This window comes from Panthera pardus, unplaced genomic scaffold (assembly GCF_024362965.1).
Source record: "Panthera pardus isolate Hobbes unplaced genomic scaffold, ASM2436296v1 HiC_scaffold_8, whole genome shotgun sequence".
NCBI lineage: Eukaryota > Metazoa > Chordata > Mammalia > Carnivora > Felidae > Panthera > Panthera pardus.
In genome coordinates, this window is record NW_026527013.1 from 148054955 (window position 1) to 148077605 (window position 22651).

General features: G+C 38.4%; 1 protein-coding gene across 2 annotated transcripts in view; it reads right to left on the bottom strand.

The window, feature by feature from the left end:
• The window catches only part of CHCHD3 (coiled-coil-helix-coiled-coil-helix domain containing 3), a 279336-nt gene that overhangs the window by 161921 nt on the left and 94764 nt on the right, over positions 1 to 22651 (bottom strand). For both annotated transcript variants that reach the window (XM_019452778.2, XM_019452779.2), the window contains exon 4: positions 14372 to 14489. In XM_019452778.2, coding sequence (XP_019308323.1) covers positions 14372 to 14489 — 118 coding nt within the window. The remainder of the gene's footprint in view (positions 1 to 14371; positions 14490 to 22651) is intronic.

The following is a 22651-nucleotide window of genomic DNA, read 5'->3' on the forward strand; positions in this document are numbered from 1 at the left end:
ATAACCTGGCAATAGCATCAAATCACATCATTACTCCACCTACATGCAGGATGAAGCTCTAAGCCCCCAATTAAGTTAGGCTCACACGACAAAACCTTTTCAACCTCCTGCAATTACACAATACAAAGCAGAAGAAAAGCTCCAGAAGACTTGTACCAGACTGTGGCCACCATAAGAACATTCCCTCGTGCACAGTTGGCTTTTACTTGCTTGTGTCCCATTTTCAGGGACATGGGGACAGAAATGTCTTTTGTGCAGCTTCTCTAGGATGACAGACATTAATAGAAATGCATGGATGGATTTACAGCTGGCATGGATCAATTTCTAGTTATTTTACAATTATTGACTGGGGAACTCAAAGAGGCCTTGCTACCTGCCAGACAAAAAGCTAAACCCACCCCTTTATAAATCTTGAGGAAAAAAACAGAGAAACATGAAAACTGATGTATTCTGGAAAGAGCGCATGCCAAGACAAAATTATAACCAACTCAAAGCTGAGAATCGAGTAACAAACACACCTCCAGAACAGAGCTGGAGAAACTCGCCGGCTTGGCAAGTTATCCTTACTGCCGCAACCTTTGCTGCGACTGGAAGTGACGGCAGGCTTTTTCACTTCAAGTAAAAGACTTCTGTCAGGGTGAACATATTTTAATCCACCACATGCATTTGTACCATGTCATTTACAAAGACAAAACCTGACTACTTCATGAGCCTGCCTTTGTTGTGTCACTCCACGGGCCTGGTGTACATGTTCCCAAGGCTCACAGAAGAAAAAAAATACTGTGTGTGTGTGTGTGTGTGTGTGTGTGTGTGTGTGTATGAAGTATATATAAAGAGAGGAGAGGGGAAGAGAGGGTGGGGGAAGCAACAGTGTAATATACATGCAGAGCATATGTACAGCTATACATACATCTTGGAAATGGTGATCTACAAGATGGAGATACATGGTTAAAATATGCTGCATTCTAAAGGAGGATGGAATTTAATTTTTTTTTTAACGTTTATTTATTTTTGAGACAGAGAGAGACAGAGCATGAGCAGGGATGGGGCTGAGAAAGAGGGAGACACAGAATCTGAAGCAGGCTCCAGGCTCCGAGCTGTCAGCACAGAGCCCGACGCGGGGCTTGAACTCACGGACCGCGAGATTGTGACCTGAGCCAAAGTCAGACACTTAACCGCCTGAGCCACCCAGGAGCCCCAAAAAGAAGATGGTATTTAGATCTTGTTCTTTTTGATGGATGCCTTCAGGGTTGGAACTCAGCAAATTTCTTTACAATATACTGATTTCCTCAAGGAGTTAAAAAAAAATTTGAAGCATCCATACATTCTCCTGTCACCTATGTATAACAGAGAATGATGGGAACATTCTAGAGATAACATGGAAAGGCAGGGAGGAGTTGGAAAAGAAAAATTATGCCTCAAATGGGCAAGGCAGAGATACAATGCTCATACTAGAAAATTAACAAATGATTTTTAGTGAGCTGAAGAAATAGGTGGGAAATAAATGGAAAATACAGTAAGCATTTAAAAAGATGAATCTTTAGGGGTGCATGGGTGGCTCAGTGGATTGAGCGTGAGCATCTGCTTAGGCTCCAGTCATGGTCTCGCAGGTGGTGAGTTCAAACCCTACATCAGATGCAGGGATCAATCTCACAACCCTGAGATCATGACCTGAGCCAAAATCAAGAGTCTGACACTTAACCGACTGAGCCACCTGGCCACCCATTGACCCTTTCAATACAGTGACTGCTAACAGCATTTACACCACTGCCTATGACTAAACCACTTCTACTAATCAGAGTTAAGTTTTCAATAACAAAAATCCAATTTAACCAAGAAAATAGAGGCTTTCAACTTTAACTATTTTTCTTTTTTTAAAATGGGGTTTTTTTAATAACTAAAGAAAATTAAAATAGATGTGACTCTTGGAATTGGTAACCTATTCATAAGCAAAATTATTTTATGAAAAGTCAATTTATAAGCATATAGAACTTTGCACTCTCTTAGAACTCGTGTATTTATATATTTATTCATCAAGGTAAAAGACTTGAAAGAAAAGTGCATTAACGACCTTGTCCTCATTTTAAACAGATAGAAACAAAGGGCACAAAGAAAAAAAGCAATTTGCCTAAAATTACCTGGAGCAGTACTTGAGGGAGTAGAAGGGGGGACAGAGAGAAGTCTATTCCAGATAAAAATATTGTTCAAAAAACTCTGTAGAAAAATAAGAGTTTACTCTCTAACAGTTTTTCATGATACAACATGGATGCCTGCTACATTTCAAAGACACAGAATCAATACAGATGCTGGTGAAAGCATTTAAGTTGTTTTCATTTTGGTTCATGAAAAGAAAATACCCAGAACAATTGAATCTTTACCCACAACATAGAATATTAATCTATATGTCTGAATAAAACCCCTCACCTATCATTTTCTGCCCATTCTACCACCATCTTTGTAAAACTCTAACAATAACAGCAAGAATTCATAAATTGAAATTAACACAGTATTCATGTAGATCCCGTTGTTCGTAAATCATGCTTAAAATGTCTTAAGATATGACAACAAAATGCAATATATGATCCTGGGACGTATCCTGTTCCAGGAGGAAACATTACTATGAACATTATTGGCATCTGGATTAAAGAGTAAACTACGGCGGGGGCCTCTAGGTGGTTCAGTTAGTTAAGTGTTCGACTTTGGCTCAGGTCATGATCTCAACAGTTTGTTAAGTTCGAGCACTGCCTCAGGCTCCATGCTGACAGCTCAGAGCCTGGAACCTGCTGCAGATTATGTCTCCCTCTCTCTCCTCCCCACCCCCATTTGTTCTCTGTCTTTGTCTCTCAAAAATGAATGAACGTTTAAAAAAAAATTTTTTTAAGATTAAACTATTGCATTAATGCTAGACGTCCTGATTTTGACAACTGTTCTTGGTTATGTAAGAAACAATACATAAAAATAATTTATTTTTGAAGGAGAGACAGTGCAAGTAGGGGAGGGGCAGAGAGAGAGAGAAACAGAATCCAAAGCAGTCTCCAGGCTCCGAGCTGTCAGCACAGAGCCCGACGCGGGGCTCGAACCCATGAACAGCGAGATAATGACTGGAGCAAAAGTCAGACACTTAACCAACTGAGCCACCCAGGCACCCGAAGAAACACGCTAATTTTTAAAGGGCAGAAGTGTTAAGGGGCAAATTAGCATGACGTATGCAACCCATGCTAAATGGTTCGGAGAAGGAATGTGTATGTGTGAGGGCACGCATAGAAAGAGACAGAATGATAATCCATGTGTGCTAGATGGATCTGAGTAAAGTTCTTTGTTCTTAGGAAATTTCTGAAACTTAAAAATTTAAAATAAAAAATTTAAGAAAATAATTTTGAAATTAAAATTTCTTGTAGTGTCTACAAAATACCTTTACCGTGTGCAACACAAAGTATACACACCTACATGCAAGAACATCATCTAGCCCTGCTTATGTTCAGGTTTTAATTTTACAACACACAGTAAAAATCAGTTACTGGCTCTTTCCTGTCCTTCTACCATAGCTGTGAGGGAAAAGCCTACTTTTAGGAAAAAGACTAATTTTTCTATTACATTAATTAACCTGCTATGAACAAGAAATATTCTTGGGATCATTAATTAAGTTGAAAACTGCATTAATGGTTATATAACTACATCCCCAATTTGTTTCCTTTTTTTTTTTTTTTTTTTTAATTTTACGAATCTCCAAAATGGTCAATGACATAGTTTTTTTCAACTCTATTCAGAGTCTGACTTTTACAGGGAAAACCTGTGGAATACCTTCACTTTAAATTTCTCATAAAGTTCAGTAAAACATAAAACATACAATTCACTAAATCCACTGCAGGAGTAAAGTGGACATATATTACTGTGAATACATACATATATTATTGTGAATATATTACATTTAATCTTAAATATAATCTAGGGGTACCTGGGTGGCTCAGTCAGTTGGGCATCCAACCCATGATTTCAGCTCAGTCATGAACTCACAGTTCATGGGCACAAGCCCCACGTCGGGCTCTGTGCTGATAGCACAGACCCTGCTTGGGATTCATTCTTTCTCCCTTCCTTCCTTCCTCCCTCCCTCCCTCCCTCCCTCCCTCTCTCTCTCCCTCCCTCCCTCCTCCCCCTCTCCCTTCCTCCCTCTCTCTCCCTCTCTCTCTCAAAATAAATAAATAAACATTTTTTTAAAAATCTGCAGCAAGCCTATCTCTATTCTCAACAAGAATCCTGCTACATTAACACATCTTTATTGTCCAAAGTAGAAAAATAATCAATTCATCTCTTACCTCCCCTGCAAATAGTTTACCTTGCACATAGAAAAAGAAAGTTTCTTCCTTTATATATTGGTGATCTTCTGAGGGCAAGGAAATGGATAATTGCTACAAACCTGGTCCTTTTCTATCCATATCAATCACCTCTCTCAAAATACAACATAATAGAGCAAACATTTTTTTAATAAGTACACTTGAAAATAACTTTATGAAAATATACAATAATATTTCATTTAACCAGTATCCTTTGCATTGTTGACATTCACAGGTGAGAAACTTTTTTGCAATACTGAAATTTACAACCTGACAGGCTGAAACTTTTCAATTCAAAATAATTTAGAAGGAAACTTTAGTTCTAATATGAATTCGTCCATTCCTTGTCCTTAAATAGATTATTCTTAATCTCTGGTAGTGTTGCAATAATGAATACATTATTTCATTAAGCAATACCACACAAGGCCTGCTAGAGTGGCCAGGGCTGCCTGCCTTCATGTTCCTTCTCCATGAGTATAGTATGCCTATCATGCTGTGGTATTTTTACTTCCTGCATGTACTCACCATATGTATGACGTTTTCATGTCTTTTTTATGCCTCCAGTAATTTCTCCTTTGTCCATTCACCTAACCCTAAAAGCCCCCTTACTCTTTCAAATATTGTTGGTAAAAGCACTATAGGTTAAAAACTCGATAATAACAAAATTTGCTAAATTGTGCCCCAACTAAGATCACCCAGGCAGTGGGGACCTAATTTGCAGCTCACTCCCTGTGCAACCTTTAAGTTGACAGTCTCTTTGAACAGTTCTCTTATCATTTGTAACAGGAATGATAGAAGTCCTGCCCATTTCAGGACCAACCAATTATCAACACCAAATAAGACACTGGACTTGGAAACTCTTTGTTAAATGAAAAGCGCTAAAAACAAGTTATCAACTATTTTCATTGTGATGCTGGTTATCAACAACACTCATGAGGGATACAGCACTACCTAGAAACATTCTGTGGGTTTCCAAGTGTTTTGGGTTTGGAGCTATAGTTCCAGGCATTCAGTTAGCTACGTTTCTGAGAATCAGCCTAAAGAAACGTTAAAGGATTATATTTAGTGCTTAAGCAGAAAATGTATACAAATAGGTCTGTAATCGCCAATAAAACTAGCCCTGAGACACTGACCGGTGTCTCAAGAGAATACTAAACACAATCTAGAATTAAATTTATAGTCAGTGTTTTAAACAGGCAGAGGATATTTAAACACAGAGTTAAGTATGTAACTTTGTAGTCATTTATCATAAAAGATGGGCAAATGAGAAGTTAGCTAGAAAACTCCTCTAAACTTTTAATCTCATCAACAAATTTCTATGACAATGAAAACATCTGATGAGTTTGCCACAAGTAATCATGAATTATTGGTGCTGATCATTCCATTACATTTTTTTGAAAATAGCCTGGTGCCGTCTGAGTAAATCATATTCTGCCCAGGGCTATGTAGCTTACCTCGAATTATTTCAGAATCATCTAAAATGACTCATTTTTCTATTAAAATGATGAATGGGCTAAATGAGGTATGTAATAAATACCGCAGGTTTGTAAACAGATTCCCGCTCTCTGGAGAATGGAGGCCTTACTTCATTTGGTAATTCTGCCCCTCGGTATTTTCAGGAGAAGTCATCCTTAAAATATAGTTAGTAAAGAAAAGAGTGGAGAGAGTCACATTGGAACAAAATGTTGAATGTCTTTCTGGTTAACGGAATAACCCCAGGCTACGTGGAAATAAACCTTCCCACACCCAAAAGCAGGGCATAGTTTAAAACATCAAGAAACTCAGAAAGAACATAATTCAGTCCCATTTAGGAATCAGATCTAAGCAATAAAATCAGGGATACATAAAAGAAATAAATATAGAGTGGTTCAAGAATGTGTAACATTGTGAAAATTTCAATGTCCAAAACCCAAAAATGAAGCAGATCTCATTGCACACAGTATGTCACAGAGTAAGCATCACTGCTATTCGATTCACTGCTGAATTCACTAAGTCACAGGTCTGCCCATAATGGGTTGAAAGCAATTCTCCAAAGCCGACATCAGAACTGGCAGCTTTGGGACTTGCCATGAAGACAAACTGAAAAGACTGTTGGTAAACAAAAAGGAGCACATTTGTCTTACAGTCTCATTCACAACATAATGTGCAAAAATCTTACTTGGGATTTGTAAGGACTGACAGACTTCGTTATACTTATGTTAAACTTTTAATTTGTTAAAGGTTAAACCTCACACCGAGGGCCATATTTCTTGGCCTCTTCAGCAGGAAATGAGATTATGATGTCAGTTCGATAAAATTCCAAGGCCCTAATGACCGTTCATTTCAGACCAGGCAGTGAAGCAAATAAGTTAACCATAAATGCCAGATCATTATAAAGAGATGGAATCATAACCAGCCCTTTGCACCTTAGTTACCTATGGATTTTTACTCAGTGCTCTCCATACCTCACCTTGACACCCATAATGACCCACCTGATAGGACATCAATAAGCTATTGATGGCAGGGCTACCACATAGGATACCACTCGACACGAGCTGCCCTCAGCCAGCCAGCTTGCAAGCAACTTGACGCACTTTTTTCAGGACGTTTCGAATGGAAATATGACAGCACATTCTAAGCAGAGTTGCTCCTCACGGCGGTCTTTTAATACAACTAGTCGTAAGCAAGAACATCAACAGCATTATTCTCAACTGTGCTATTTCTTCTCTAATCACTTTGTCCTCCTCACGGTGGTCTTTTAATACAACTAGTCGTAAGCAAGAACATCAACAGCATTATTCTCAACTGTGCTATTTCTTCTCTAATCACTTTGTCAACAAGGTCACACAGGTAGTTCCTCGGACAAAAGCAACACGAGCAAACTGTGGTCACCTGTACAATGTGTCCACTGGACGGCTTCGCCGTCCCTGACAGTGAGATTTAATCTCCACTGCGCGAAGAACACTCAGCCATTCTCTGCTCCAGGCCCCACAGTATCTGCTGAGCATGCATGCCTCTCTAAGGCTACTTGGTAATGCTGAGATCCCGGGTATTCCTGTAAAGCTGGATGAGGACAGGGTTTGACTAGGTACATTGAGAAGCATATTCATCTGGTTAACCTTTCAGTATGTAAGTTAATACTGAAATCTGTAATAACCGTCCTATTCTCTCTCTGGGCTCTTAACATAAGGCTAGGCTGGCAAACTGAGACAAAACATCTTTCTCCTTTTCCACCGCAGGAGCAAATAAACACACCTGAAGCTGCCCTACCTTTCCATGGGATATTTCACGAACAATCTCTTCACAGGGCTCTGTGCACTCCCGCTGACAATAATAATGCTGCTTTACACACAGAAAGTAAGGACCATATGGTAACAAAGAACAAAGGGAGATGGCATCCGCATGCTTTGTCCTGGCAACGATAATGGCCTGCTGATTCCAAACACACAGGAGGCAAATGTGTGCAGTGCACCTTGGCTCCACCAGTCTTGAGGGATAATGCCCTTTAAAGTTCCTGTTAAGAGAGTAACTGAGACTCTGAGATGGATCCCTGGTCCCATTCTTTCTCACCAATAAGGCTGAGGAAAATATCTTCTACCGACATGGCTTAGATCCCTCAAACATCAAGTAGAAATTCTATATTTAAATCGTCTTCAAAAGCAAAAGCTCAAAATCATTAACTTCATTTTTGGCATTGAAAGCAAATTAATACGCCACGCATGTCAAAACATTTTGGGCTCGGCGTCTTTTGCAAGAAAACCAGCACACAGTATATATAACCAGAGGGAACACATCAATAGAGATTATAATCAAAGCACTAAATTGCACCCAAAAAACTGCAACAGTTTTTTTAAAGTATATTTAAGAGCCCAAGGACCCAGGAAAGCTGCTGCAACACGGCAATGTGGCTCACCTGGTTAATCTTAACGACACTAAAAGCCCTGAGTGAGGGGCGCCTGGGTGGCGCAGTCGGTTAAGCGTCCGACTTCAGCCAGGTCACGATCTCGCGGTCCGTGAGTTCGAGCCCCGCGTCGGGCTCTGGGCTGACAGCTCAGAGCCTGGAGCCTGTTTCCGATTCTGTGTCTCCCTGTCTTTCTGCCCCTCCCCCGTTCATGCTCTGTCTCTCTCTGTCCCAAAAATAAATTAAAAAAAAAAAAAAACGTTGAAAGCCCTGAGTGATCAGCCTTACTGTTCTATTACAGAGAATTTGAGCAAGAGCCATGCTGATCATTTTGATCATTTCAAAATGACAATCCCAACTGCATCCTTTGGCCTTGGGCAGAACCTCACTTATATTTGGGCAGCGTTGGTATTCTTATCTACTTCTTTTAATTTAGTCATTTTCCTCCATACCCCAAATTTCAAAACCTTTTTCTCTTTGACCATGAAATTTCAACTGTCACAGTTTGAAGCACAAACAAAACATAGAACTGAAAAGCACACAGCACAAAATTAATCAATTCTTCTTCTTGATTGCTTCACTGGTGCATTTCAGACAAAAAGGAAACTGGGGATAAAAAGTGACATTTTGGTGAAACAGTCACTTAAATTTAGAAAAACTAAATTTATGCATTCACCTACCCTATTTTTTTAGTGTTATTTCTTCTAAACACTACAAGGTTTTACAGATTCAAAGAAATATGACATAAGTAGAAGAAGAGTTGAAGAATGACCCTCCCACAAGCCCTACACCTTGTAGGAGAGTCTTCAAAGAAAAGTAAGCAGATATAATTCATCTTTGCATCCCCAGCAACTAACAGTGTGTAACACATTGTAGGTGTTCAATAAATTTGCGAAAGAGGGAAGTGCAGAAAGGGACCAAATCTGACTAATGATCTCATCTAGAGTCAAACAAAATAATTAGTGCGGTTTCTGAGTCCAGAATCCTCCCCAATTCCACACAGAAGTCACACTGCACAATATGCACTTAACCAAGAATGTTTTTCATTGATAGCTACTTTTTCTATTTAAAATAAGAGGATTTCTAATAACAGAAACCTTGGAGTCACCCCTGCCACTTCTTTCAACTGTTCAAATCTAAAATCTTCTAAGTACTATCATCTAAATATCTCTTACTTGTCCTCTTTTCTCTCCATCGCCACTAGCACTGTCCAAATTCCAGCACCACCCGCCCTCAAATAGGATTAATGAAGACTTTGCACTTGTCTCTTTCCACTTACTTCCTCCTCTACTCTGTCCTGCCCACTTCACCAGGTTAAGGTATCAAAATGCCTACCTAACCATTTCATTTCTCCCCTTATATGTATATGGTGCAGTGTTCCCTGGATCGCATACACAGAACTCATGATCTTAGCCCTGCCAACCTCTTGTCTCATCACTCAACACTCCCTGCCCTGGACTTCCTGCTCGGCAACTCCTTTCGGTATACCACTGGCCCCACGCCTCCATGCTTTCACCTGCCAACATGAAAGCATCCCTACTCCTCAACCATACGCACGATCCCTGCTCATTCCTCAACACACAGCTCAGGCACCACTTCCCTAAGAAGTCTTTTCTATTCTTTCCCACGCCCTCTCTCATTTTCAGGGCTTGAGTAGATTTGATTCTTCCTTTAATCAACCAACAAGTATTAATTGACTAATTCCCCTTTGCTAGGCACTTATATATTAGGCACTCAATGTGTGTTGAACAAACAAATGCACATGTGGCAATGAGTTAAAAGTCCCTGCTTTCACAAAAGTCAGAATTCTCTCAAGAATGTAAGTGGCATGGTTTTCTAACAGAGTTAGTGCTTCTTAACTTATTTTTAATGTATCAGTCTCCCACACTATACTGTGAATTTCTTAAGAATAAGATTTTGTCTTTTTCGTTTATATACACTTGGTATGTATCTAGCCCAGTGTTTTTCACACAGTAAGCACTCACTAAAACATCCATCCAATGGGTGAAGAACACTACTGCATAATTAGAGGTATATTTATTTGACTATTTCCTTAAGTAAACTGTGGACTCTTTTAAAGTTTAGGTTAAGAAAAGAAAAAAGAAAATACTACATAGTTCTGTGGGGTAACAAAAAAATGACTAATGTTAAGTCAACAAAATTTAATAAGACAAAAAAAAGAGTGAACCAAAATTTTAATTCACATTTTAAAAAGAAATTAAATGTAATTCCAAAGTTAAAAAAGACACAACTCCCTACTCTTTAATTTTTTTTAAAAAAATCTAATGACACAGAAAATATTAGATTTATATACGTACAAGGTCTTAAAGATACATAGAATGTCAAGTTGAACTTTACAGGTTGCCTGGTGCTGTCCTTTTATTTAATCTTCATTCTTTATGGAGGGGCTTCCCTGCACTTAAGAAACACTCATTCCTGTCAGTGAACTTCTTCTCTAAAACTTCTGGGTAAAAATCAGCTAAGAGATCAGTACCAGTCAGTGAGAAGGAGAGTGAGGGGCTAGTATGGGCTTCTCGGATCTAGAGCAGCACTGAACAGCTTCTCCAGTTAAAGCAATTCTTCCTAAAGGCAAAGTCTGATCTGATCCGATTTTAAAACTTCAACAACAGGACTACCGTCTTTGCCCTTCAAAGAGCTTCAGTAAAGCCAGCTGCTACAACTGTGGGAAGAGAAGCCTGGACGGAGACAGCAATCTAAATGTCAACTGTCAGCGGGTAGAGGCAAACGGGGACTGGGGAAGGAGTTCGTTTTATTTCACGGTACCAATATCCCATCAGTTTTGTTTCTTTTTTCCTAGCTCTCCTGAAAGACAGCTTTCCAATTCCTTCAAACATGTGAAACCCAACCTTTACTTTCTTACTGGCTGCAACATCCGGGCTCTAAATAAAGAGGAACAAAATCAATGTTTGATCACCATTCCACAAGTCTCACATGTTAGGGTGAAGAATGGCCGCAACTGGGGCCCAGCACTCACAGCAGAAACATGCTAACATTCTCGAAGTGACTCTCACAGGAATAACGGGTGTTGGGGATGCCTACTTCTCCAGCTGAGAATCAAAGTACTAAAGGACAACATTAGACTTGAATCACTTAAATCCTGTTTTATAAGTTGCTAGATTGTAGAATCTAGAAACTGGACTGTAGACGTATGGGGGAAAAGGAAGAATAAACTTTATACCCTCTAAATATTACACGTGCACTAATGTTTATTTTCTTTAGAATCTTTTTAAATCTTTATTTGTGGTAATATACACATAACATAAAATCTGCCCTCTTAACCATTTAGAAGCGAAGAGTTCAGGAAAAGGACATTGTTATTCAACCCATCTCCAGAACTGTTTTCATCTTGCAAAACTGAAACTCCATACCCATGAAAAAGTGCTCCATTTCTCCCTCCCCACAACCCAGGACAACCACCCTTCCAGAATTTCTCCCTATAGATCTGACTCCTCTAGACACTTCATGTAAGTGGAGTCGCACAGTATTTGTCTTTTTGTGACTGGATTATTGCACTCACCATAATATCCTCAAGGTTCATCTATGTTGCACTGTGTCAGAATTGCCTTCCTTTTTAAAGCTGAATAACATGCCACTGTAAGTCCATACCACATTTTGTTTATGCATTCATCTACTCACATACACTTGGGCTGTTTCCACTTTTTGCCTGTTAGGAATAATGTTGCTATGTACAAATATCTCTTTGAGACCCTGCTTTCAAATCTTTTAGATAAATACCCAGATGTGGGATGGCTGAATCATATGGTAATTCTATTTTTAATTTTTTGAGTAACTGCCATAATGTTTTCCATAGTGGCTATATCATTTTACATTCCCACAACATCCTTGCCAATACTTGTTATTGTAGGTTTTTTTGATAGCAGCCATCCTAACGAGTATGAGACAGACAGTTCCTTAGTAATTTGTACATTTTCCAAATTTTCTATAATGTCCCTGTATTATCTTATTAGAAGAAAATGCTGTGAAATGCAGTCATCAATCATTAAAAGTGATCACACAAATACATATTTATGAATACAGAATGATCTTTACATATAGTCTAAATTGTTTTAATGTGCAGGTTACTGTAAGAGTTATATGAGACTATGTATGCCATCACCTATGTTTGGGGAACTACATATAAATATATTAATATAAATGTTTTATACAGACTTAGTGGAATGTGGAAAGGAATACAAAAATAATAAACCAGAATATTAACAGTAATTGTCTCTGGATAGTGTTAATCCAAGTGATCTCAATATTTTTCTATTTACTTCCTGACTTTTATCCAATGAATATGCATGCCTTCTAAAATGAATAACAACAATACAGGGGGGTTAACCTCGTATCAGGTAGCTAGATTGCTATGGGCAGCCATGTTGCTGTGGCCATGAACTACCACTCAAATCTCTAAGAACACTCAAGCCAGGACAGATCGACTATAATCCTCTTGTATAAATTCCACTTTTAGTCCCTAAGTGCTGTGAGGGCTCTGTTTTGGCTAATATTATGATAGGTGCCAAAATCTGGAAGATACTATAAGTTGTTATCTATACCCTATGACCCCAGAATCAAGAAAGAAGAGACCTACAAAACAGTCTGACCCTGGACATTTCTTTCTTGGGCCATCACTTCTGTTCTGGCTTCACTGTCTACCCATTTAGCCTGGACCCTGGGTTAGTCTTTGGAGAAATGGATTCATTACACATCGGCTTCCTTTTATTTTCTCTAATGGCATGTGGTCATAGCAGTTGGCCTCTCAAAGAAAGGACCAAGGGAAAAAATACGAGAGAACACAAAGTGACCCTTTTCTTATCAATTTTTCAACAGTTCTCAATGGCCTGCTGAACAAGGGACATCCCCCTCAGTTCTGCAATCAAAGTTCTCCAATATAGTCTCATTTTACTTCTCCACTGATTTCCCAACTGTACTCCAATGAACACTAGTGGTCCTGGGAAGTTACATGTGGGTTTCTAGGAAGACTGAAGTGGGCAGTAAGCTGTTGGGACACCAAAATTCAACCAGAGCAGCCCCACTTTTCCCTAACAATGGAAAATCCTTTGATAAGTTATGTCGCACAGAGAAGACAGGATGTTATTTAGCCATCAAAAAGTACATTTCACAAGAACATTCACTGATATAAGAAAACATTCATGATGGTAAATGCTATATACAGCATTATACAAATTCTTATATATTCTTATGTATACACAAATTCTTAAAGTATGTAATTGATCTAAGAATCAACATTGTCTAGAGGTGCCTGAATGGCTCCATTGATTAAGTGTCTGACTTGATTTCACCTCAGGTCATGATCTTAGGGTTGTGAGATGGAGCCCTGGGTCAGGCCCTGTGCTGAGCACGGAGCCTGCTTAAGATTCTCTTCCTCTCTCTCTCTCTCTGCCCCTCTCTCCAACCCCTCTCTTAAAAAAAAAATTGTCTAGAGGAAACACACCCCAGTGTTTGTAACTGTAATTCTTACAGTTATGTAAGAATGACAGATTTATGGGTGCCTTCTAAATTTTCCCCTATCAATAATCAATTTTTAACGTTTATATAACCTTCCCTCTCAAACTGTTTCAAAATGTTTCTTTTAAAAAAAGTATCCCTTTTCTTTAAAAATACAGTTCCCCAAAGCCTTTGCTACGCATCTTTCCCTTTCTAAAGCCCAGAAAGTGATTGATCAAAACTTACTCACCTTTGCTGGAGACTTCCCAGACTAACATCTGGTGGTTGCGAGCAGGGATAGAAACAAGATAGGCTGCTTGCCCCAGAGGTTTCAAAGACAATGAAATCAAAATCAAGGGGAAGGGGGTGGGGGCGGGGAGGGAGGCAAGCAGAGCAAACAAGCAATATCCCTTCAGGGAAGATGCATGTGCAGTGTCTCAGTGTGGATCATCACTGCAATAATTCTCAAGTTGCCTGCCTTAAAAAGTCCTTCAAGGTTAATCTTAGCAAATTGTCAACAACTTATAAGAGGAAAAAAAACAAAACAAACAAACAAAAAAAAAAAAAAAAACTAAGCAAAGAGAACATGCATTTTGTCCACACTGAAAGCTGGCCAGAAGTACTTAGCTTTTCCCGAACATCAGAGATTTCCTTGTAGACAAGACATTTCTACTAAATCTTTAATACTCACCAGGTGCTTTGCCTTGGCTCGTTCTTCTTCACTTGATATCCTTTCTCGAAGAATAGCTCTGGTTAACTGCTCATTGGCAAAAGCCCTCTCTCGGTCCAGTTCTTTGCTTTGCTTAAGTCTGAAAAGACAGGAAAGGACTAACTTAGGAAAAACTATTTTACTGGTTATTAGTTAACAAAATACTTTAATAGAGAAGCAGCCAAAAATCACTCTGGCCTATAATTTATTAAAAGCACGTATATTTTCTGGGGCGCCTGAGTGGCTCAGTTAATAAGCATCTGACTTCGGCTCAGATCATGATCTCATGGTTTGTGGGTTCGAGCCCCACATCGGGTTCTGTGCTGACAACTCAGAGCCTGGAGCCTGCTTCGGATTCTAGGTCTCCATCTCTCTCTGCCCCTCCCTCACTCACTCACTCTCTCTCTCTGTCTCTCAAAATTAAATATTAAAAAAAAAAAAAAGTGCGTATATTTTCTATTAAGCCCCCATGCAGCCCCTACCCAAACATTTAAAATAGCAGAATTCAAATCCCGGAAAAAGTTAATTGATAGGACTATTAAACTAGTTTTACAAAGTTCTTCCTATGTAAAACTGAAATGTGCCCACCTAAAAATTCCATCCCTGGTGCCTGCCTCCTTTGTCCTCTGGAATATAAGCAGTAAGTCTAATTAACAGGCCATCTACAAGACAAATATTTGAAAGTAACCATCATCTTCCCGTCAAAACTGACTCATTCAACTGTTTGTGGAACACACACCAGCCATGGAAAGAAGCACGATGACACAGTGCTGAACAAGAAGGATGGGTCCCTGTCCTCATGGATCTTACATTACAGCAGGGAACTAAAAACATAATTAAGATGTCTTCCCTCCAGATGAATTACTCCCATTTTCCAAGGATCCTCATATGCAAAAATGGCAAGACCTTTCAACAGCAGAGGTCCTCACTTCTGGAAGGACTCCAATTTGTCCCTTAGCTCCAAACTAAATGTAACACTATGGACACAAAATAAGAAATAAGTCTAGCAAAATAAGAAAACAGAACTTCACCCTCTAAGATCTGTACAGAATACTGATTGTGTTAATGAAGCATCCGACAACACTGGGTTTATCAGTAACCTCATCACACAATTACATCATAGTCAGTTACCATCCACTAAAACCCCTCATTGTGCATGAAAAAGATAAAATACTTTGGTACCTATTTTCACCATAATGCCTGGCACATAAAGGTATTCAGTAATCAGTGAATGAGAAGATATTTCAGTCTAATCTCATGAACAAAGACTTTCTGATTGCCTTTTCTTCTTTGAGAGAATAACCCCTGTATACCATCATATCCCTAAAGGTACAAGCACTGCTTTAAAAAGAAAAGGTAAAATTGTTATGTTGGTATAAGTGAAATTCTGAATGAAATCTACTTTGTAAGTGGGAATGATGAGCACCAAATTGAATTCAATACTACTCTATCAAATTTAGTCTTAAAATGATTTTTGAAAAGAACTAAAGAAAATAAAAATCTTTGCTACTATTTTTAAACTCCCACATCATCCAGATACTCTGAAATTCTCAGAAATCAATTATAACCAAACTTAATTATAATTAAAAATATAATTAGAAATTACCTTGTAAAATATATTCCAAAAAATTAAACCTGTGTGTTTTTAGGTCTTGAATAAAGACGAATAACAGAAACACATTAAAACCTACACTTTGAAAATCTCTAATGCAAAAGTAACCTCTAGAAACTTTTCCTTAAGGGATGCCTGGGTGGCTCAGTCGGTTAAGCGTCCAAGTTTGGCTCAGGTCATGATCTCACAATTTGTGGGTTCAAGCCTCACCTCGGGCTCTGAGCTGAAAGCTTGGAGCCTGGAGCCTGCTTCGGATTCTGTGTCTCCCTCTCTCTCTGCCCCTTCCCCCACTTGTGCTCTCTCTCTCTCACTTAAAAAATAAATAAATAAACATTAAAAAAAAAAATTAGGAACTTCTCCTGAAACAGTAAGTACAATCACACTGACACAAATCAAATTTCTCCATACTATTTCACAGTGAGTTCAGCAACATCAATGATACCAATACAGTAACTCAGTGGACCTGCATAATCGAAAAAGAACACCAATAATGCGAAGTCTTGTCACTTCCAAGCAGCAGTTCCAAAAGTATCCATAAATGAGCAGCAGTGGCAGCACCCATGGGAAATTGTGAGAAATGCAAATACTTGGACACCACACACATCTACTGAATTAGAAAGTCTGGGGGTAGTGTCTCCAAACTGCCTTTTCATAAGCCCTCCAGGTGATTCTAATGCTTACTAAACCAAGAGCCACAGCCCTCAACTAGCAAAATATACTTCCACTCCCATAAATCCTGGAGGCCCTGTAAAAGGAGAAGAACATCAAAAATGAAGTGGTCCTCATCAAGCTAGTGTGCCGGTCACTGCTGAGGTTACCGTTTAAGGTAACAAGATGGTGCAGTTAAAGAAAGCATTTTACTGGCATGGCACCTGCATGTAAAAGATATTACCTATGTTACAAGTCAGGTGGAAACTAAAAATAATAAAAATCACCATCATGTATAGATCACCTACTCTATGCCGAGCACCGTGCTAGGGACTTTACATACATATATACAACTATTACAAAAATTACATTATTAGTTCATTAACATAAAATGAATTCTGTACAACTAGATTTCCTATCTTCTACCACATGTGGTATATATCATATTTTAAAGTAGTATTTATTTAATAATAACTGCCTACTTTTTAAAATTTAGTTTACTCACATATACCAATTTTAACTACAAATGTAGTTAAAAGGGGTTCAAGCTTAAAAGTTTTGACAAGGTAATGAAAAAGAAGCAAACTACTATGTTTGGGGTGCCCAGGTGGCTCAGTCAGTTAAGTGTCCAACTCTTGATTTTGGCTCATGAATCTCATGGTTCATGGGATCGAGTCCCACATTGGGCTCTGAGCTGACAGCACAGAAGCTACTTGGGATTCTCCTTCTCCTGTCTCTCCCCCCACTCACTCTCTCTCTCAAAATAAACTTTAAAAAAAGAAAAAAAAAAGAAAAAACATATACACAACTTCAATGTTATAATAAACATAAAGGTTATCAGTTTGTAATATTTGGTACAGAGGCACAGACTTTGGAGTTGGGAGTCCTGGGTCCAGAACAAGGCTCTAGCACTTACTAGCTGAGTCAATGCTTGAGCCAACCTCCCTGGGTCTTGTTATTCTCATGAGCAAAATGAACTGGTGTAATACCTACCTTAAAGGGTTCTACATACACAAAGCACTTAGCATGATGCCTGTAATACAATAAGCACTCACCACTATTAGGGTAAGTAGCAGTATTAGTAACAGTACTCACTATGGGGTCAGGAACACAGAGAAAGCAATAGTATTCTGAAAAGAAGAAGAAAATCTCCAAGTTCGCTAAATATACCATGACTATATATAGCTTGGTCTTCTCCATCTTTGTTTCCGAGTTTTCACCACTAAGAAGTTCTGCTTTATTGTTACGACCTTCAAGAACTACCAAAGTTGAAAATGACAATGCCCTTGCAGCCCTATCCCTTCACCTGCTCCTTTGTTTCTTCCCCACTTGCCTATAAGTTCTGTAAGGGCAAGAAGGTGGTCTGTTTTTGTTCACTGCTATATTCCCGGTGCTTTTACCAGTGCCTGCCACAGAGTAAGTGCTCAACAAATACTTGTTGAATGTATGCATGCAAGAATGAGTGAGGAGCATGTTTCCAACCACAGACAAAGAAAGAAAGAAAGAAAGAAAGAAAGAAAGAAAGAAAGAAAGAAAGAAAGAAAGAAAGAGGAAGAAAAGAAAGAAAGAAAGAAAGAAAGAAAGAAAGAAAGAAAGAAAGAAAGAAAGAAAGAAAAAGAGAAAGAAAGGAAAGAAAGAAGGAAAGAAACGGGGGGAGGAAGGGATGGAGGGAAACCAGCTGCAGAACATAGAAGACTGAGGGATTTACAAAACAACTGGCGAGACCAGCTGAACCCCACAAGAGCCAAGCCACCGGGTTGCAAGTGTCACAAGTGTGATATAGTCCCAGACTACACGAAATACCCTAAAACAGAAGGACGTTATAATACTTTTATTGTAGATGGAAATTCTATACTCCACAATACTTCAGAGCCTCTGGAATATCAGCACCTAGTTGTGCTGGACTCTTGGCTGCAGAGAGACTAGATGGGCACAAAGTGACTAAAAAGAAAATTATTTCCCCTTCTTAATAAATTCTTAGCCACTTTTATTCACCATTACAAATAGACCTGCATCTTCAGAAAGTCTGGCGGTAGGGCCAGAACAAATTCTTATTACCTGTCAGCAACTAATCTATCTGTACAATCTAATAAACCTGTTTGCTCAGCTTTAAAATGTGAAGGTTGGACTGTACCATCTTAAGGCCACTTGCAGGTACAAGTTTTACAAACATCATACATTAAATACATTATTCCTCATCCTGTACAAACTCTTAAGAAAGGTGGTGGTAGGGGACAAATGAAACTAAGAAGTATCATTTCCAAATTTTCACTCAGTGGGCACTTCTATTTCTTGTGTCATCCTTAGACTTTCCCACTACTTAATAAAAACCATGTACTAGGGGCGCCTGGGTGGCTCAGTCCAATTCGATTGCAGTTCAGGTCATGGTCTCATGGTTCATGGGTTCAGGCCCTACGTCAGGCTCAGAGCTAACAGCTCGGAGCCTGCTTGGGATTTTCCTTGTCTCTCTCTCTACCCCCCATCCTCCTCCCCTGTTTGCATGGGTTCTCTCTTCCTCTCTCTCAAAATTAAAAAAAAAGAAAGAAAGAAAGAAAAAGAAAAGAAAAAGTGGGATTCACAAATTCACTCGATACATAATTACGGAGTATCAGACACTATTGTGATTACTGAGAACAAAATGGTGAGCACAAGAGACACACAGTCCTTATCCTCATGAAGCTTAAACTCTGATGGTTTTTTGGTTTTTTTTTTAAGTGAGGTTGCTATGAAACTATATGGATGTGAATTGAAATCTAGAGGATATTAACTGAGGAACCTTGGGAAGGAGAATGAGTTTTAGAGGAAACATCTGAGAAAGCATTTTCTTTAGAGCTCTGTGACTGCTGTCTCAGGCACCAATGGCTGGCATATTTAGGGTCACCGAGGGAACGCTTTTAAAACATACAGACACACACAAACACACACACAATTATCAATAAAAATTAGTGCAAGGCTTGAAAGGGGATTTGAAATGAATGGCCTTTGCAATTTTAGAAAAGAATTTTAGAAAATTTTAGAAGTTTTCCTTACTGACATATTATTTTGGAGGGCAGATTTCAGATAGATGGTGTCACTAAATGAGGTTTCCTTTTTACTTCGGAAGTAAAAGCAACAGATTAAAAATTTCTATATTGTAATCTTCCTAATTTCCCCAAATCTCTCCTCCACGAAATTCATTTATAGCAATACTTTCTTCTAATTAAGTTTCCTCTTTCACTGATTCATTAAAAACATTTTACAACTGCTTTGCAAAGAAAAACTGCCTGTATTCTCAGAAGCTCCCAATTCTTTTCTGAGCTTCCTCTCGGGTGCCCTTGCTTTTATTATTCCACCAAGCTACTCTGTTCAATGGCCGTCTATGAAAGGTAGACGGCTGTATGATCACCTAATTTTCCTCGTATTTTGCGCCAAGTGAGATGAGCCTGTTTTCTGGACCTCATTGAATGCTACCGGCCCAAAGGTGGAGTTGCACACCAGAAGCCAGGTCGTTCGGTAAACACTCCACTAGGGAAACAAGAGTGAAGTGCTCATTGACAACAGAAGGCAGCACTTTACTTTTAAGGTCCCTCTTAGGTGAAAAGAGGGTATGAGATAAAACTTGCACTATTATTGCATTATTAACTTGGGTTTCCAAAGCTTTAAGAATTATCTCAAAATAAAACTAGCCAAACCAAATATTTTGGAGAATACATTCCCTTTTTATTTACTGGCATTCCCCACTTATTATTTCAGATCTCCTGGTCTAATATTATTCTACATTAAGCCCCTGATTTAAGTTTCATTTAAATCTCCTTCTTTTAAATACATATCTCTCCTCATTTAAATTCTCTAGAGTTTTAAGCAAAGAAGTAGGAGTTTAGTGTAAACTTTTCTTATTTGCATTAAGTAATTGGATAGCTTGCCTAAGCTTAATGAAACAAATACCAGTCAGCTCTGCCCTTATACCTCAAGCCCTAGCAACTTCGCTCTTTTTCTCAGTCTATTCTCCATCAGGTGAGAGACTTAAGTACACCAGCAAAATGAATTTCTAAAAACCAGCCAAATCTCCTATAATGAATATTATATTTTTCCTTTTAAGTGGAAAAAAAATAAACTACTCATATATCCAGCTTTCATAGCTATCTATAATCTAGTCCTACCTATTTCAGTTTCTATGTAAAAAACCAGCCTTTATTATTTTATTCCAAAGAACCTAAAGATTTCAAGAAAGTGGGAAGGACATTTTAAAGATAGCTTTGGCTACCCATTTTTTGTACAGTAAACCTCATTATCCTCCATGAAGGAGGCACTGTCATCCCCCTTCTTTACATGAGAAAGACTGGGGTCTGGAAAAGCACATGGGAGGGAGACAGAGAACAACCTGATTGGATTTCCAAAGCTATGCTCTTAAATGTCCTAAAGAGTCACCCCTCTACCGGAATTCGTTTCTATTACATCACTTACTTTGTGGTCATACACGGACAGGTTTTAAATCTGATATTATTCATAATTATTTTTTAAAACCTCATTTTTTATTTGTTTCCACTACATCAAGTCAGATTTTGCCAAAGTCAAAATTATTACCAGCCTTTCCCCAAAGTGGTGTGGCTTTCAGTGGCCCTATATGTTTCTCTGAACCTGCACACTGCTCATGTGGCCATTCACGACACTTAGATTTATCTTCATCTGGGTTGACACGTAAGTAATTCCATACAATTCTAGCTTAGAAAATTACTTTATAATTTAATGTATAAGGCCATTATATTACTGAGGAACAATAACAAGAACCTCAGATAATGGGCAACAATAAACGGGAAATGAAGATTGTTAGAGATACAGTAACTTGATGAAATGATTGATCTACAATTGAACTGTGACCATTATACACAGACAATATCTGCGAAGTATTGCAATGCACTTGACTCAGACTGTTTCAAACACTGCAAGAGAAAAATGAGCGACTACAACCTCAAAGGTCATTTCTAATGCTAATGATGAATTTTATTTTAATGCATCATACTTTGTCAGAACATGCTGAACCAGCATTCAAAATACTGTGTACTATTCATTTTTTAAACAGAAAAGCTGAGCTGGTAATTCAACGAACTGATTATTAGACTATTAAAAATAATGATGGAACAAGTATACAACTTTTTATTAGTGAGACTTTATAAAGTACAGAGCAAGCTTAATACTTCTCTGCTCAAATTACTTCAAATACTGGAAGAGATATCTGTGCACTGAGGTTCCAAAATACACGCATGAAGGTAAACGCACATTAATATACCATTTATATAATAGCTATGTGTCCTATGTGACATTTATATATACCTATATGGAATATACAGATGTGCGACAGATAAAGAGTTAGCATTTAATAATGCTGACTTCTGTGCCAGGCACAGGTCTAGGCACTTGTCAGGCATAACTCACAACAAACCTTATGGAATCGATTATTGTATTTTGAATGAGGAAGCAGAGACAGAGAGAAGTTATGTAACACCAAAGCTTATGTAAGTTAAATAGTGCCTAGCTCTTGGCAGGTATTCAACAAATATTTTTGAAAGAATGAATACAGATTATAAGCATAGTTTAGCATTACAGAACATAGGTATTCTTTATATAATGGTGATTTAGCAATAAATGGCACCGTCTTGGAAAGCTGAATGACCGCAATCTCACAAATCATATAGTAAATTAGTATTATTTAACCAGCATTATGACCTGGCTCTGAATATAACTGAGAGGACATTCATTTTTGTCATCTATGTTTCTACATAAATATCATTTAAAATGTCATTCAGAATTTAACAATCAAGGTCTCCTTTCTTTGCAGAAGAACATTTTTTTTAAGTGATTTTAGTATACACTCAAATTTACTTGTAGTCTGGACATTTTCCTGCATAACTTCAAAATGATGCTGGAGGTGAAACTCAGCCCATAACTGGAAACCCACAACTTTTACTGGGGATTGCCTGTAGCCATAATCCTAATCGGTTTTCATCCCTGCCCCCACCCAATGA